This window comes from Salvelinus fontinalis, chromosome 29, assembly GCF_029448725.1.
Source record: "Salvelinus fontinalis isolate EN_2023a chromosome 29, ASM2944872v1, whole genome shotgun sequence".
Lineage (NCBI taxonomy): Eukaryota > Metazoa > Chordata > Actinopteri > Salmoniformes > Salmonidae > Salvelinus > Salvelinus fontinalis.
Window position 1 is genome coordinate 11,822,293 of NC_074693.1, and position 17,415 is coordinate 11,839,707.

General features: G+C 42.4%; 2 protein-coding genes across 2 annotated transcripts in view; both read right to left on the reverse strand.

Moving 5' to 3' along the window:
- LOC129827421 (sideroflexin-1) overlaps positions 1 to 6,616 on the reverse strand; it is a 30,320-nt gene extending 23,704 nt beyond the window's left edge. Inside the window, exons 1-3 of the mRNA XM_055888259.1 lie at positions 6,502 to 6,616; positions 2,178 to 2,347; positions 497 to 667 (exon numbers count right to left, since the gene is read on the reverse strand). Of these exons, the coding sequence (XP_055744234.1) occupies positions 497 to 667; positions 2,178 to 2,341 (335 nt within the window). The 5' untranslated portion in view covers positions 2,342 to 2,347; positions 6,502 to 6,616. The remainder of the gene's footprint in view (positions 1 to 496; positions 668 to 2,177; positions 2,348 to 6,501) is intronic.
- Positions 6,617 to 9,547: 2,931 nt separating this feature from the next.
- Positions 9,548 to 16,750, reverse strand: LOC129827423 (serine/threonine-protein phosphatase 2A catalytic subunit alpha isoform-like). Its single transcript, XM_055888263.1, has 7 exons — positions 16,312 to 16,750; positions 14,946 to 15,155; positions 13,341 to 13,514; positions 12,849 to 12,938; positions 11,841 to 12,002; positions 11,308 to 11,426; positions 9,548 to 11,073 (listed from the first exon to the last, which is right to left on the reverse strand). The coding sequence occupies exons 1-7, from the start codon at positions 16,411 to 16,413 to the stop codon at positions 11,001 to 11,003; spliced, it is 930 nt and encodes a 309-aa protein (XP_055744238.1). The 5' UTR covers positions 16,414 to 16,750; the 3' UTR covers positions 9,548 to 11,000.
- Between the last annotated feature and the right edge of the window lie 665 nt (positions 16,751 to 17,415).

Sequence of the window (17,415 nt, forward strand, 5' to 3'; positions counted from 1 at the left end):
AGAACAGTCACGTAACACTGTCATTCTAATAGAACAGTCACGTAACACTGTCATTCTAATAGAACAGTCACGTAACACTGTCATTCTAATAGAACGGTCGTATAACACTGTCATTCTAATAGAACAGTCACGCAACACTGTCATTCTAATAGAACAGTCACGTAACACTGTCATTCTAATAGAACAGTCACGTAACACTGTCATTCTAATAGAACAGTCACGTAACACTGTCATTCTAATAGTACGGGCGTATAACACCGCCATTCTAATAGAACAGTCGTATAACACTGTCATTCTAATAGAACAGTCACGCAACACTGTCATTCTAATAGAACAGTCACGTAACACTGTCATTCTAATAGAACAGTCCGTAACGCCGTCATTCTAATAGAACAGTCACGTAACACCGTCATTCTAATAGAACAGTCGTATAACACTGTCATTCTAATAGAACAGTCACGTAACACCGTCATTCTAATAGAACACTGCTGCTCACTTGTAGAAGGTCATCATACAGCCAGTGATGGTCATGTTCATGGGGACCTGAGCCGACATGCGGCCAATCAGGATCATCTTCTCTCCGGTGTCTGGGTGGAAGGCTGAGTCAAAGATATACTTGGCTCGCCATAGCTCGTCCTCTGTCAGCCCGGGGGACATCACACCTTGCCTGGGGGAGAAGGGGGGGTTCAAAGACAAATAACAAGTGATTAGCTGAGCCTGTTTACTTAGTAGCTACACAAGTTTAAACAAAACCCTGTTGGCTGCACACCTGTATTTGATCAACATTGTCCCAAATGTAACAGTGTAGAAGCCTTCAATCTCTTACCTAGCAACACTGCTCTGTGTATTCAATGTTGCATCATAGAATGCAACCATGTGTTGCCTTTCTGGTTAATCAATTGTTAATTAAGGGTAAACTGATCCTAGATCTATGCCAATAAGCCTGAGGTCAATTCTATCAGGAGCTCTCAGCTCAGTTATAGGTTGTTTCTATACAGCAGAACCAGGAGGAACCAGATCCCAGGAGAAACCATAACCCAGGAGAACCAAGAGGAACCAGAACCAAGGACAACTAGGGAGAACCAGAACCAAGGGCAACTATGGAGAACCAGAACCAAGGGCAACTATGGGGAACCAGGAGGAACCAGAACCAAGGACAACTATGGAGAACCAGAACCAAGGACAACTATGGAGAACCAGAACCAAGGGCAACTATGGAGAACCAGAACCAAGGGCAACTATGGAGAACCAGGAGGAACCAGAACCAAGGACAACTATGGAGAACCAGAACCAAGGACAACTATGGAGAACCAGAACCAAGGACAACTATGGAGAACCAGGAGGAACCAGAACCAAGGACAACTATGGAGAACCAGGAGGAACCAGAACCAAGGACAACTATGGAGAACCAAGGACAACTAGGGAGAACCAGGAGGAACCAGAACTAAGGACAACTAGGGAGAACCAGAACCAAGGACAACTATGGAGAACCAGAAGCAACCAGAACCAAGAACAACTATGGAGAACCAGAACCAAGGACAACTATGGAGAACCAGAACCAAGGACAACTAGGGAGAACCAGAAGGAACCAGAAGCAAGGACAACTAAGGAGAACCAATAACCCAGGAGAACTAGGCCCAACCAAGAGGAACCAGAACCAACATGAATTAGGGATAGCCAGGAGGAACCAGAACCAACGAGAACTATGGAGAACCAGGAGGAACCAGAACCAAGGACAACTATGGAGAACCAGAACCAAGGACAACTATGGAGAACCAGAATCAAGGACAACTAGGTAAAACCAGGAGGAACCAGAACCAAGGACAACTAGGGAGAACCAGAACCAAGGACAACTAGGGAGAACCAGAACCAAGGACAACTAGGGAGAACCAGGAGGAACCAGAACCAATGTGAACTAGGGAGAGCCAGAACCAAGGACAACTAAGGAGAACCAGGAGGAACCAGAACCAAGGACAACTAAGGAGAACGAGGAGGAACCTGAACCAAGGACAAATAAGATGAACCAGGTCGAACCGGAACCAATGTGAACCAGGAGGAACCGGAACCAATGACAACTAGGGAGAACCAAGAGGAACCAGAACCAATGTTAACTAGGGTGAACCAGGAAGAACCAGAACCAAGGACAACTAGGGAGAACCAGGTTCAGAATAAACTACCGGTAGTCACTGATGACTTTGTGTGCATTCTCTAGTTGTTCGTTGGTGAGCAGGACGTTGCGGGGGTCGGTAACGGTGAAGAAGTGTTTGGCCCGGCCCATAAACGTCCCTTGGTCCCATCGAGGCTCCTTGATGTTTATGGAGGTGGAGATTTCTGTCGTCATGGTTATCTGAAAGAACACAACAACATTGCAATAGCAAATATCAATTATTTTGTCCACCTTGTAAAACATTCACAACACAGACAAGTTTTATTGTCCCAGATGAGTTATCTACCGGCGCTCGACTAAAATTCCTAAATTAGCCTAGCTACTGTCAGAGGAGGTGAAATTCATAACATCCTCCTGAATAAAAGCTTTGTAAAAACTGTAATAAGGTGTCCCTGTGTTAAGTTTCTTCCCACAAGATTAGTTCCCACAAGATTAGTTCCCACAAGATTAGTTCCCACAAAGTGTGGCACTCACAGGAACAGTTCTAAACACCATTAAGTCAATGGCATCTGGGTCCCCACTCCCAGCCTTCCCCAGTCCCAGCCTTCCCCAGTCCCAGCCTTCCCCAGTCCCAGACTTCCCCAGTCCCAGACTTCCCCAGTCTCAGACTTCCCCAGTCTCAGACTTCCCCAGTCCCAGACTTCCCCAGACTTCCCCAGTCCCAGACTTCCCCAGTCCCAGACTTCCCCAGACTTCCCCAGTCCCAGACTTCCCCAGTCCCAGACTTCCCCAGACTTCCCCAGTCCCAGACTTCCCCAGTCTCAGACTTCCCCAGACTTCCCCAGTCCCAGAATTCCCCAGTCCCAGACTTCCCCAGGCTTCCCCAGTCTCAGACTTCCCCAGTCTCAGACTTCCCCAGTCCCAGACTTCCCCAGTCCCAGACTTCCCCAGTCCCAGACTTACCCAGACTTCCCCAGTCCCAGACTTCCCCAGTCCCAGACTTAGAGACAAGGGGAATAATGCAACACAAATCCCAAAAAGCTCAACAAAAGGCCTTGACTATTGTATAACCTGGGACAAAACTAACCCTGAAACAGCATTCCAGTTACTCTATTTCATTCTGAGACTAGAGTTGAGTAAAAACAGGTTTTTAGACATTTCTACAAAAAAAGGGAAAGGGTCTGAATACTTTCCGAATGCACGGTATATTACTTTACACATCAGCCAGAAATCACTCCTTTCTAGATAACGTCTCTTATGTTACCACGAAATCATGTCACAATTGCCGGCACCTGAGAGGAATGAAAAACCCAGAAATCACTGTGATAAGTTCTTCTCAGGATTAATTTAGCAGGACAACAGTATATCAGACAACTGATCCAGTATAATGTTCCTATAGAAACAGGCCTGGCTGACCTGACACGGGTTTTGAAGAGCTAAATTGTACTGAACCTCACAACCCCGCCAGTTGTTACAATGTAACCCAGTCTGAACTGGATTCTATTAACCCGTTGTTACACTGTAACCCAGTCTGAACTGGATTCTATTAACCCGTTGTTACAATGTAACCCAGTCTGAACTGGATTCTATTAACCCGTTGTTACACTGTAACCCAGTCTGAACTGGATTCTATTAACCCGTTGTTACAATGTAACCCAGTCTGAACTGGATTCTATTAACCCGTTGTTACAATATAACCCAGTCTGAACCGGATTCTATTAACCCGTTGTTACACTGTAACCCAGTCTGAACTGGATTCTATTAACCCATTGTTACAATGTAACCTAGCCTGAACTAGATTCTATTAACCCATTGTTACAATGTAACCTAGCCTGAACTAGATTCTATTAACCTGTTGTTACACTGTAACCCAGTCTGAACTGGATTCTATTAACCCGTTGTTACAATGTACCCAGTCTGAACTGGATTCTATTAACCCGTTGTTACAATGTAACCCAGTCTGAAATGGATTCTATTAACCCGTTGTTACAATGTAACCCAGTCTGAACTGGATTCTATTAACCCGTTGTTACAATGTAACCCAGTCTGAACTGGATTCTATTAACCCGTTGTTACAATGTAACCCAGTCTGAACTGGATTCTATTAACCCGTTGTTACAATGTAACCCAGTCTGAACTGGATTCTATTAACCCGTTGTTACAATGTAACCCAGTCTGAACTGGATTCTATTAACCCGTTGTTACAATGTAACCCAGTCTGAACTGGATTCTATTAACCCGTTGTTACAATGTAACCCAGTCTGAACTGGATTCTATTAACCCGTTGTTACAATGTAACCCAGTCTGAACTGGATTCTATTAACCCGTTGTTACAATGTAACCCAGTCTGAACTGGATTCTATTAACCCGTTGTTACAATGTAACCCAGTCTGAACCGGATTCTATTAACCCGTTGTTACAATGTAACCCAGTCTGAACTGGATTCTATTAACCCGTTGTTACAATGTAACCCAGTCTGAACTGGATTCTATTAACCCGTTGTTACAATGTAACCCAGTCTGAACCGGATTCTATTAACCCGTTGTTACAATGTAACCCAGTCTGAACTGGATTCTATTAACCCGTTGTTACAATGTAACCCAGTCTGAACTGGATTCTATTAACCCGTTGTTACAATGTAACCCAGTCTGAACCGGATTCTATTAACCCGTTGTTACAATGTAACCCAGTCTGAACTGGATTCTATTAACCCGTTGTTACAATGTAACCCAGTCTGAACTGGATTCTATTAACCCGTTGTTACAATGTAACCCAGTCTGAACCGGATTCTATTAACCCGTTGTTACAATGTAACCCAGTCTGAACCGGATTCTATTAACCCGTTGTTACAATGTAACCCAGTCTGAACTGGATTCTATTAACCCGTTGTTACAATGTAACCCAGTCTGAACTGGATTCTATTAACCCGTTGTTACAATGTAACCCAGTCTGAACCGGATTCTATTAACCCGTTGTTACAATGTAACCCAGTCTGAACTAGATTCTATTAACCCATTGTTACAATGTATCAGGTGTTGTATCCATCCAGTTCCAGCTTGCTGCAGATGTAACAGGGGACATTTTGAAACGCATGTCTCTGTCTGTAACCCGTTACACAGACACACACACATCAGTCTGTTGCAAATATGACTTGTCGGTCACTCACAATGTAACGTCCTGACCAGAGTTCTTATGTGTTTTGCTTGTTTAGTGTTGGTCAGGACGTGAGCTGGGTGGGAATTCTATGTTGTGTGTCTAGTTCGTCTGTTTCTGTGTCCAGCCTAATATGGTTCTCAATCAGAGGCAGCTGTCAATCGTTGTCCCTGATTGAGAATCATATATAGGTGGCTTGTTTTGTGTTGGGGATTGTGGGTGGTTATTTCCTGTCTCTGTGTTTGTGTTCTGCACCAGATACGACTCTTTCGGTTTGCCACATTTTGTTATTTTGTTCGTTGTAAGTGTTCACTGTTTTGGTTTAATTAAACATGTTGAGCACTGGCTACGCTGCGTGTTGGTCCGATCCCTGTTTCACCCTCTCTTCTAGTGAAGAGAGGGAAGGCTGCTGTTACACACAAACAACAAACAGTTGTTATAAATCTAACTTCCTCTGACAAAATGTCAACCAGTCAGACTTCCTGTGGGTCAAATCCTTTGCAACAATAGGCTGAAGGCCTAATACAAAGGCCGTGTTGATTTGATCATATTTGTTATGCCACTATAAAATCTGAACTCTGACAAGGGGCGGTTTCTCTTAACGCCTGCTGCGTTAAGTGGCCTTTGATCTAAAGACCTCTCTTCCAGCGCCACGTTTTAACCAAATCACTGGCCTTCATGGCTACTTGTTAACCTATATTAGCTACATTGTAACGTTTTTCTTATACTACAATGGTTGTTCCCAAAGCATAGACAGCCACACAGCTGCATAACATTGTGCAAGAACCAGCCAGCTCTGGTTTGAGAGAGGCTCCGTGAAATATAGCCTACAATATTTCTCACCATTTTGTCAGATGAACCGACCGTGCAAATGGATCCGGGCGAACAATATTACCATTGGCTGGATCGGATAAATTGATCAACCGAAGCAGACCAGCTTGATCTGTAGCTAATCACTGCATGTAGACCGTTACATCTGGATACCAAGTCAACGTCCAAAACCGTGCAAACGCCAAAATAAATGTCATATCTCCGCTAATAGCCTATTATTCAAAGCATCTGTTTCAACTACAGCCCTAGATTTCTGCCTGCCACATCCTCAGGTTCAGTCGTCTAGTTGCCCACTAGAGCTATCCCTCTATCCCCTGTTAACCATCCAAACCAGATGCACGACTATAACATAAGTGGTATCAAATTCCAACATGCGGAAAGACGTGTTATAAAGGTATCCAGCCACTTACTGGACTAAAGCTCCGATCCTCGTCTGCCACAGTCACAGCAGTCTTCTGCCAGAGACGTCCCTGAATAGCGAGCTAGCTCAACGAAGCTAATTTGACAAGTATGCAGCGGCTACTCAGCACCAATAGATACACAGCAGCGGGCACGGAGTTCCTTTCACAATAAAATCCCAACATTAAATAAATGCAAATAAACAGACCAAAATAATATAAATATCTCGATTTTTATTGGAGTCCAAATCATATAAATATAATATATTCTTGATCTAACCCCAAACATTTTCATGGCCAGGTTTATCATAAATTAAAAGTCAATGTCAGCTAATACTTTTCTTCCTCAGACAAAGACTTTTATTAGCAAATTATTTTTGAGGTTTTTCTGTCTGCTGCGCCCCTGCCCAGTCACGTGAAATCCATAGATTAGGGCCTAATTCATTTATTTCAATTGACTGTTTTCCTTATATAAACTGTAACTCACCAAAATCTTTGAAATTGTTGCATTTATACTTTTGTTCGGTATAATTGATGACAATAATACAATATAACTTTGAAAGTCATTCGCCTTTTTCCCTTTGAAATGTTTAGGCCTATCTCCATAAGCTTGCTTTAGTGGATATCAGAAGCAGAATCACTGTATTAAACACATCATCAATAGCCTTCCTATATTTGAAGCAATATAAAAGTGCACTGATTACACAAGACTGTGGCTTGCTCCTTCTGTAGAAGAGGAAACACTACAAAGCCAACAAAAAGCTCTCAGGCTGCGTTTACACAGGTAGCCCAATTCTGATATTTGTTCCACTAATTGGTCTTTTGACCAATCACATCAGATCATTTTACATCAGCTCTTTTTCAGAGCTGATCTGATTGGTCAAAATACAAATGAGTGAAAAAATGATCAGAGTTGAGCTGCCTGTCTAAACGCATCCTTATATGGCCCATAACGGTCTGATACGGTTTGCTAGAGCTCATGGCTGCTTGTATTACTTGGCTTGTAGGTGAAATTTGCCATGAATGTTTCACTTTTGGCTCAGACAATGGGGGGAGGGGTAATGTTCAACTTCAAGGGCAGCGGAAGGAAAGCTGGTTTTCCAATAGTCAGCTCTTTTAACTCATAGCTAATGGATTGTGCAGTTGTAAATCAGTTGTAGGCTGCTGTACACTGGGCCTTTGATTTGACAAAATACAAATTAAATGGAACCATAAATACACATGAACTAACATATTATCAATCATATGTAAAATGCCCTCTAATAAACCTATCCACATTGTAATTTATCCACCCAATTTTTACAGCCATTCAAATCTTAGGCCTATCTACTGGATATTAGACTATAGTGTAAAGGTAGTGCAACACAAAACAGTTCAATTTAAGGACTTTTACTGCCATCTAGTGGTCCATTTTGGGAGTACATGTGACTCATTCTCACTCAGAAGTAGAACAAAGCGTCAGCTGGTTAGTCATTTGTAATAGAGCCTCACAGTGGAGGTGTCATGATACCCATAAAACCTAGCGGTCAAACAGGGAAATTAGAATTTTAGAAATTCTTAAAATAAGGGCTATGTTTCGTGTAGGCTTATCCTGGCGTCCCGTTTTGATAACCTTATAAATCTCTCTCGGACAAGGTGACTTTTATCAGTATATTCGGCTGTATATACTCTCAGATTCGAAAATGCTAATTAGCATCAAAGTAGACATCATGCAAGACTTAAATGACTTAAAAATGCAAGACTACAAATCCCTGCAAGCTCCTGCACATCATCTTTAGCTGACACCTTTGTTAACAGCTATTGTGCCAATTTAAAACTTGCACATGACAGTTCAGAATTGTCCATTTAAGGAAATGAAGCCAATTTATTAATTACTAAATTTAGCTAACATTAGAATCCAGAGATTCTTACCTTTGCTTCGATTCACAGTTTTATCCAGATCATGGTATTTGTAGTTCTTTATGATAGCCACATTAGTAGCTAATTAGCGTTTCGTTTTTTTTGGGGGGGGGGGGGGGGGGGGGTTAAATACAGGCGAATATATTGATATTTGTTGATAAGTCACCTCTGTCCTAGCGAGATTTACACAGTTATCAAAACATCACCCCAGGGTAAGCCTACATGTAACACAGCCCTTATGATTCTAAAATCCCCTATGGGAAAAATGAATGGTGGAAAATCAATTGGAACCATTTCCTTGTTTGTATGCTAGGTGGGTTATGGGTATTATGACTCATACTGTGGTACTCTATAGAAGTGACATTACATGCTGACCAGACCTCTCGCGCACGTCTGTCCACCTCGCGTGCATGTTGATTTTGTCCACCCAAACCAGACGCAATCAGGACACACAGGTTGAATTATCAAAACTCACTCTGAACCAACTATATTAATTTGAGGACAGGTCGAAAAAGCAGTAAACATTTGATTTATTAATCCACAGATAAAAGGGTCAACTGAGTTTGTTTCTAGTATTCTCTCCTCCTTCAGGGTTCTTCTTCTTTGTACTTTATATGGCGGTTGGCAACCAACTTTAAGGTGCATTACCACCACCAACTGGACTGGAGTGTGGACAACCGAGATCCCAGTTGTCTTGAAAGCACAATTATACAAATTAGTGCAACATTTATGGAACATCACAGGGCAGACAATTTTGCATGAGAGAATCTGGGCCCTGTTCAAATACACAAAAACATGTATTCTCTCTTCCCCTGCATTCATAGGGACTCCTAAGTGGCGTAGTGGTTTAGGACACTGCATCTCAGTGCAAGAGGCGTCACTGCCGTACCTGGTTCATAATGCAGGCCGCATCACATCCAGCCGCGATTGTGAGTCCAATAGGGCGGCGCACAAATTGGCCCAGCGTTGTCTGGGTTTGGCCGGTGTAGGCCATCATTGTAAATAAGATTTTGTTCTTAACTGACCTGCCTAGTTAAATAAAACACCTAGGGATCAAGGGATAAATTCTGAGAGTCGAGGGTCACAGTTTCAGCCATGCAGAAGTCAGATCAAAAAGAATGCCTGTAAATCAGGAAATAAAACCACACAGGACAAAGCAAAGGAGCAACTTCATTCTTTATTGTATAGCAGAGACGTATCTATACTAAACAAATATATAAAGGCAACATGCAACAATTTTAAAGATTTCGCTGAGTTACAGTTCATATAAGGAAATCAGTCGATTGAAATAATTAGGCCCTAATCTATGGATTTCACGACTGTTCAGGGATGCAGACATGAGTGGGCCTGGGAGGGCATAGGTCCACCCACTTGGGAGCCATGTTCAGCCTATCAGAGTGTTTTTCCCCCACAAAAGTGATTTATTAGACAGAAATACTCCTCAGCACCCATCCCACCTGACAATCCCGCAGGTGAAGAAGCCGGATGTGGAGGTCCTGGACCGGAGTTGTTACACGTGGTTTGTGGTTGTAGGCCGGTTGGACGTACTGCCAAATTCGAGACGTCTGTGGCATTGTGTTGTGTGACAAAACTGCCCATTTTAGAGTGGCCTTCTATTGTCCCCAGCACAAGGTGCATCTGTGTAATGATCATGCTGTTTAATCAGCTTCTTGATATGCCACACCTGTCAGGTGGATGGATTATCTTGATGGAAAAAATGCTCACAGATTTTTGCACAACATTTTTGAGAAAAGGTTTTTGTGCGTATGGAACATTTCTGGTATAATTTATTTCAACTCATGAAACATGGGACCAGCACTTTACATGTTGCGTTTATATTTTTGTTCAGTGTATAACAAGGGATATCATTTTGTACAGGTGTTCCTAACTGAAATAGATGTCACTCACGTGACAGAAAAGCTATTTTTCTGGGGGTGAAATATAAAACAGAATGTAGTAGTTTGTCAGTGTCATGTGATAAAAATTAAATACAAAAGTGCAAACAAAGAATTCAATTCCACCCAACCAACCCTGAAAACAACGATTTCAATTCACACGCACAAAAAAAGCCATTGAATTTGTTCTAAAAAAAAATCGCAACGTGTTTACCACAACCTTCCAGTTTGAGGTCATGATGAGTTTAGTTCTGGCGAACCATTCTATATCTTAATTACAGTCCTAACACAAGGGTTACATTTAAGCATTAATCTCAGCAGATGCATTCATTCAAAGTAGATCTTTTACCTGACAAAACCAGCAGGTACTGTGAGACTGTCTCCTTCCAAAATGGCACCCTTTTAACTATATATAGTGCACTACACAGCCACTGTAGTCTTTATAATGAAGAATCATTTTCAGAGACATAAATACAACATGCAGAGAGAGTAGGAAGTGGACTGTGGTGGGTGTAGGTTGTGTGGTCTTCTTTAAAGTTTAATCAGATTCTCCCCCCCCCCATTTTTGCATTGTGAAGTTATGGCACACATTTTGGTCCATGGATGCTTAATTTGTCACAACTCTATACCGATGGTCAGTTGCTCCCTTTTCCCCACCTTCTCCTTCACGTTGACTAAGAAGATTCTACAGCAATGCTTTACAAGCATTGGGATCTTTTACAGGAAGTAGTCAGGAGTGCGGCGGGTCACATGGGGCTCTCCTCTGCGAGGGGCGGGATCAAACTGAAGGCTGGACCGGAAACAAAGACAGTCACATTTATATCTGATATGACGCCTTGGAGCCATTTTAGATCTAATAGAGGGTTTGTTTTTATTATTTCAAGACAAGGAAGCTTCCTAACTCATTTATATACGCATAACAATTTCCAATGTTTGGAGTTTAACAATAAAGCTACAAGTAAAGCATTTTTAACACGGAATTTTATTCTGAAGTGAATAGTTTTATTCTGAAGTGAATACTTACAAAGAGTACTTGAGTGTGTCATCCAGCTCCATGATGGCGGCCTGGTTTCCACAGCGATAGCAGTAATTGGGTGCACTGAAGATAGTCACTACGTTACGGTCATGGCACCAGTTATAACCCTGCCAAAAACAAACACTCAGTAAATCTAGGAACAAGACCCAAAGTGCAAGTCTTGCGAAACTAAAACACATTACATCATGCAAACAGGACAAAGTATGCATTTTGGTTAAAAACATTTTTATATAGAATTCGCAGTATTTTAAAGAAGAATAGACATCTTGGGACAAGGCTAGTCAAAACAGTTATGCTGTGGATCTTTGAATGCACGGCTTGATAAATTACCTTGCACTTTGCACTGAAAGGATTGGACATATTGTCACAATTCATTATGAAGAAACAGGAGAATACCAGCACACTGGTTTTTCTGTTTAAACGTAGCAATGAGTCGACCACGACCCTCCTCATCAGACAAACTGGTGTACATTTTACATGGCATTTAATAAGTCCTTACAGGATGAAATGTGCCACTGTACCTCCATGACGAGCTGGTGAGCTCTGGAGACCAGGGTGAGTCCGTTCGCATGGTTGAAGGTCTCTGAGATGTCTTGTCCAAAGGTGTAGCCGGCACCGCGGGGAGAGATGCCCCAGCCGCCACGGTCATCAGGGTCTGACCACAGCAGGTCACACATCGGACCCTGGAGGAGGGAGACGGTGGCCATGCTAGTAAGGTCAAAATTACTGTGAACACTACATGATGTGACTAAGGTGGCCATATTGGTGAGGTCAGGCTGCAACACAGAGTCACTACATGATGTGAATAAGGTGGCCATATTGGTGAGGTCAGGCTGCAACACAGAGTCACTACATGATGTGAATAAGGTGGCCATATTGGTGAGGTCAGGCTGCAACACAGAGTCACTACATGATGTGAATAAGGTGGCCATATTGGTGAGGTCAGGCTGCAACACAGAGTCACTACATGATGTGAATAAGGTGGCCATATTGGTGAGGTCAGGCTGCAACACAGAGTCACTATATGATGTGAATAAGGTGGCCATATTGGTGAGGTCAGGCTGCAACACAGAGTCACTATATGATGTGAATAAGGTGGCCATATTGGTGAGGTCAGGCTGCAACACTTGGAGCGTCACCGCACGATGTGATGTCGAAGGCGTTTTGTGTGTGCATATTACAACTGAGATGAGTAGTGACTGGTTGATAGATGAACTATCTGATATACAGTGGTCAGGGCTTACAGACTCCAGTGGATGATCAATATCCACACTAGCATACTATGACACGCTAAACAACTGGAAACGCTTCTCTCAACATGAACAAAACAGGGATCTCCTGGCCAGAGGCAAAAGCCCTCACACAGCAGTGAGTGAGGTGGAGAGCAGGGTGGACGCCCCTATGCTCCCAAGGGACCAAGCGGTTTAAGTCAAGTCAATACTATGAAACAACATACTGGGCATGCATTCTAACTAGCATGGTAATATGAAGATTGGACGTCGTTTCTAGGAACGTGGAAGTGAGCTGACCTCATGAGGAACTTCCTGTAAGCGATCCAGCGCTCTGATGTGTTCCAATGTGTCTATTGAGGGGGACAGTCCACCGTGGAGACAGAAGATCTGCAGAGGAACAACAAGTCAATTAGGACATTTCCATCTAAAAACGTGTGCGATTGGTATAAACAAAGCAATCATTTAGGTTTACATTTCCATCTAACATTTTGGCCAGGTCGCAGTTGTGAATGAGAACTCGTTCTCAACTAGCCTACCTGGTTAAATAAAGGTTAAATAAATAAAAAAACTTTGGTTTTGTACACCAGCATCAAACAGCTGAAAATAAAATATTTTTGGTTATGGAAAATATATTTCACAGTGGTTTAGATGGTACAATGATTCTCTACACAATGACTGCTGGTTGTGTCAAATAAACTGAAATTATAAACTGAAACTACTAGAATTTTAGCAACCAGGAAATGACGGAGCTATTTCTGCATAATGCACCTTTAACAACTAATATCTCACCTGGTTATCTACCAGGGCAGTGAGGGGCAGATAGTCAAATAAGTCTGTGAAGTACTTCCAGACGTTGGCATTTCCGTATTTCCTTAAACACTCGTCGTAGAAGCCGTACACCTGGGTGATCTGTCTGCTCTCGTGGTTCCCTCGAAGGATTGTGATTCGCTCACGGTACCTAACCTGATAAACAAAAATGATTAACACATGTGCTTGTTGTCCCATCCAGAGATAACACACATTACATTCACAGTGACTGCACATTCTGTTTTCGAGGCAACCAGAGATGGTTTAAGGTTGATAATGACATTTACAGTAGCAGCAATAAATCTTATCCTGTGTTATATCAGTAGGCTGTCCTGTCCTCCATGTAAACCTACTGACCTCCTCTACCCGTTTGAGTTTAACCTTGCTCCTGTTTTTCCACTCTCAAAATAAATTAATTAAGCCATATCAGAGAGGAATCGGCCAAAGCTACTTCAGAGTATACTCTAACACAGGGATGGGCAGCTGGCAGCCTATGGGCATTTTGTTAGCCCGTTGATCAATCCCCCCCCATAAAATGTAAACACTTTTTTTTTTTAATGTTTTTTAAAGGATTTGAGTCGGGGTCTCAACTTACTGTTGAGAATTACAAATGGTAAAATAAACAAGGTGTCTCTTCTAAATATGGTTGTGCATCAGCAGTTTCTCTCTAGTTAGGTCAGTCACTGACAGTCACTCAATTAACCCACGTCAGCTACAAATGTTTAGATCGATAAGTTAGCTGGCTAGGCTATCTAAACTTGCAGTAATCACGGTCGAATTACCGACGGGTAACATTGATTTTGTTAGTCACTATCACTCAGATATAGCGAAAACTGCAAACATTTCTGTCCACCCTATGGCAAAATGTGTAGATTTGCAGGAAGTTGGCTGCAAAACTGCTAATGATTCTCTCTGCCTCATGGCAAACTGAATAGAATAGCATGAAATTAATTAGAAAATTGCTAAATCTTTTCTCCATGGGAAAATGTGTAGAATTGCAGCAAACTTAGTTTAAAACGGCAACATTTTCTCTACACGTAAAGTGTAGAATTGCAGGAAATGTCTCTCCATTGTCAAGAGGGGAGCCGCTAAAATGTTTTGCTCTTAATATGTTACTTAGGGTCCCCGAAAGGCTGTTTTTTTCTGACCGCATGTGTGGCTATGGATGTGGGTATACAAAGACCTGCAAACCACTGCTTGCCTGGCTACCCAAACGCTATGCCCACGGATGAGAGTTTTCCTCTGCAATGGGTCCGAGTACTTCTACAACGATTTCTAGAACGGACAAAACATTCTAACTGTTCTAATTGGTCCCAGAAACCGATGGGTTGGGCCAGAACCAGAACACAAGTGGGTAAAGTGGAGGTTTGAAAATTCATCATTGGTTTTGCTACTCTGATTGGTTAGAGATGATCCAATCGCTGATTACTTAGTTTTATACAACACTTCTCATTTTGACCTCACCACAAACGACTTCAATTATGGCAGCGAAATAATTCTGTTTGAGTCGTCAGGCAAGGCCACTGCGGCCCCTCGTGATGAATTTGGATTGCCCATCCCTGCTCTAAAACATTTGTCTATGTTTACCTTGAGAGATACCAGGAGGCTGACTGTCTCTACAGAGTAGTAGCCCCTGTCCACGTAGTCTCCCATGAAGAGGTAGTTGGTGTCCGGAGACTTCCCTCCGATTTTAAACAGCTCCACCAAGTCATGGAACTGGCCATGGACATCCCCGCACACGGTGACTGGACATCTCACCTCCTGCACATTAGACTCCTTCGTCAGGATCTCTTTGGCCTGGAAAGGAGGAGACGAGAAAAGAGTTTGGGGTTAGGGATTTAGTTAGAGGATGGGGGAAATCTGGGATACGGAGCAGGAGTTCGGATATTATTTCTTGTTTGAGTATTTATAATTTTTAACCTCTACAGATTCGGTGACCCCCCCCCCCCCCCCCACGGAACGGTTGAGCTAACGTGTGCTAATGTGATTAGCATGAGATTGTAAATAACATGAACATGTTCCAGGACATAGACATGTCTGATATGGGCAGAAAGCCTAAATTCTTGTTAATCTAACTGCACTGTCCAATTTACAGTAACTATTACAGTGAAATAATATCATGCTATTGTTTGAGAGTGCAGTTATGAACTTGAAAATGTATCAATAAACCAATTAGGCACATTTGGGCAGACTTGATACAACTATTTTGAAGAGGAATGCAATGGTTCATTGGATCAGTATAAAATGTTGCACATACACTGCTCCCATCTAGTGGCCAAAATGTAAATTGCGTCAACACTGGAATAATACATTGCGGCTTTTCTCTTGCATTCCAAAAGATGTAACAAAACACGCATGTTTTTTTTCATTTGTATTATCTTTTACCAGATCTAATGTTATATTCTCCTATATTAATTTCACATTTCCACAAACTTCAAAGTGTTTCCTTTCAAATTATATCAAGAATATGTATATCATTGTTTCAAGGTCCTGAGTTAGATTTGGGTATGTCATTTTAGGCGAAAATTGAAAATCAGAGTTCGATCCTCAGCTATAGTGGCTGATACCCAAGCGGCACACTTTGGAATTCAACTGCAACAAGCCAGAGCGGAATGTAAGAACAGCAAGGATATCAAACTGACATTTCCAAAAACATTTCTATAAAACATCATCAATGTTCCTTACATCCTGCAATTAAACTACAGCACTGTCAATGTATGTCTGACAACTCCACAGTGAATGCAATGGCAATATGCAGCTCCGCCGCCATTTTCAGAATATTGTAGCTAACTAGAGCATACAACAGTCAGTGGAGAAATGTACCGTGCTCGGACCAATGATAAAATTAAAATAGTTGTTTAACAGTTAGCTAATGCTCGCTGTCTAACATAGCTGGCAAACTAGCTTAGCTAAGGGTTTGCAGGATCACACAAATTAAATGTGTTAAAATTACCTTCTCGCAAAGGGCTTTGACTTGGTTTTCCGAGAGCTGCTTGCATTCGCCGAGTTGCTCAATCCACCCATCCAATTCCTTAGTGAATGACTTGTCGTCCATGTCTGCTTATATTTCAGCTAGCTAGTTAGGTTGAAAACCTATCGAAAACTAGTTTAGCGAATGCGTTCTCGTCATTCGCACTCGTTTTGCTTTCGTCGAAAATGAATGCACGATCTTGCTAGGTTACCGACTCTGTTTTAAATTGGTTCAAACCCTCGGCACTAGCTAACTACTTGTTAAGAATAAGCGATGCATGTACCTCAAGCTTATGTTAATATGAAAAAGCTAAAGAAATGCGTGGTGCAGTTGCAGAAAACTGGCTCTGTATGAAATTTCGTGGACCCAACCCAGCTTCTTTCCCGAGCGACAATCAATGAGGGAGTTCTATTACACTGGCTCAGGTTGAACCGGGCAATGGTCCCTCACGTTATCGGGAGGAGCGCCCATCTCAAATCAAACTGTAATCTGCGCCGCTTTGTCATGTTGCCAGAATCGTCCAGAAACATACATTTATTTTCCATAAATACATGTTTGAATTTTCAAACTAGGATTGGGACGTCAGATAAAGCTTTTTTAATCAAAACCAATCATCTTTGCATGTGGAAACACGGAATCATACTCATCACATTTATTTAACTAGGCAAGTGAGTTAAGTCTTATTTTACAACGACGGCCTACAACGCTGGGCAAATAGTGCGCCGCCCTATGGGATTCCCGCTCATAACCGGTTGTGACACACCCCGCGATCGAACCACTGAGATGCAGTGCCTTAGAACCGCTGCGCCACCCGGGAGAGTAGTTAATTACGTCACTTTTGTTTTGATCCGACTTCTCCGTCGGCCAGAGCTGGGCACCTACCTGGCTCACATTAACTTTTGTATATTATCTACCTCACTTGCTTTGGCAATGTTAACACATGTTTCCCATGCCAATAAAGCCCCTTGAATTGAATTGAATTAAATTGAATTAAACGAACCACCCTGGTTTTGCTGCGTTTACTTCATTGGCCGACGGACTTCATTGGCCCCTTTAATCTGGGCTTTTCTGCCACCGTGTGGTTGC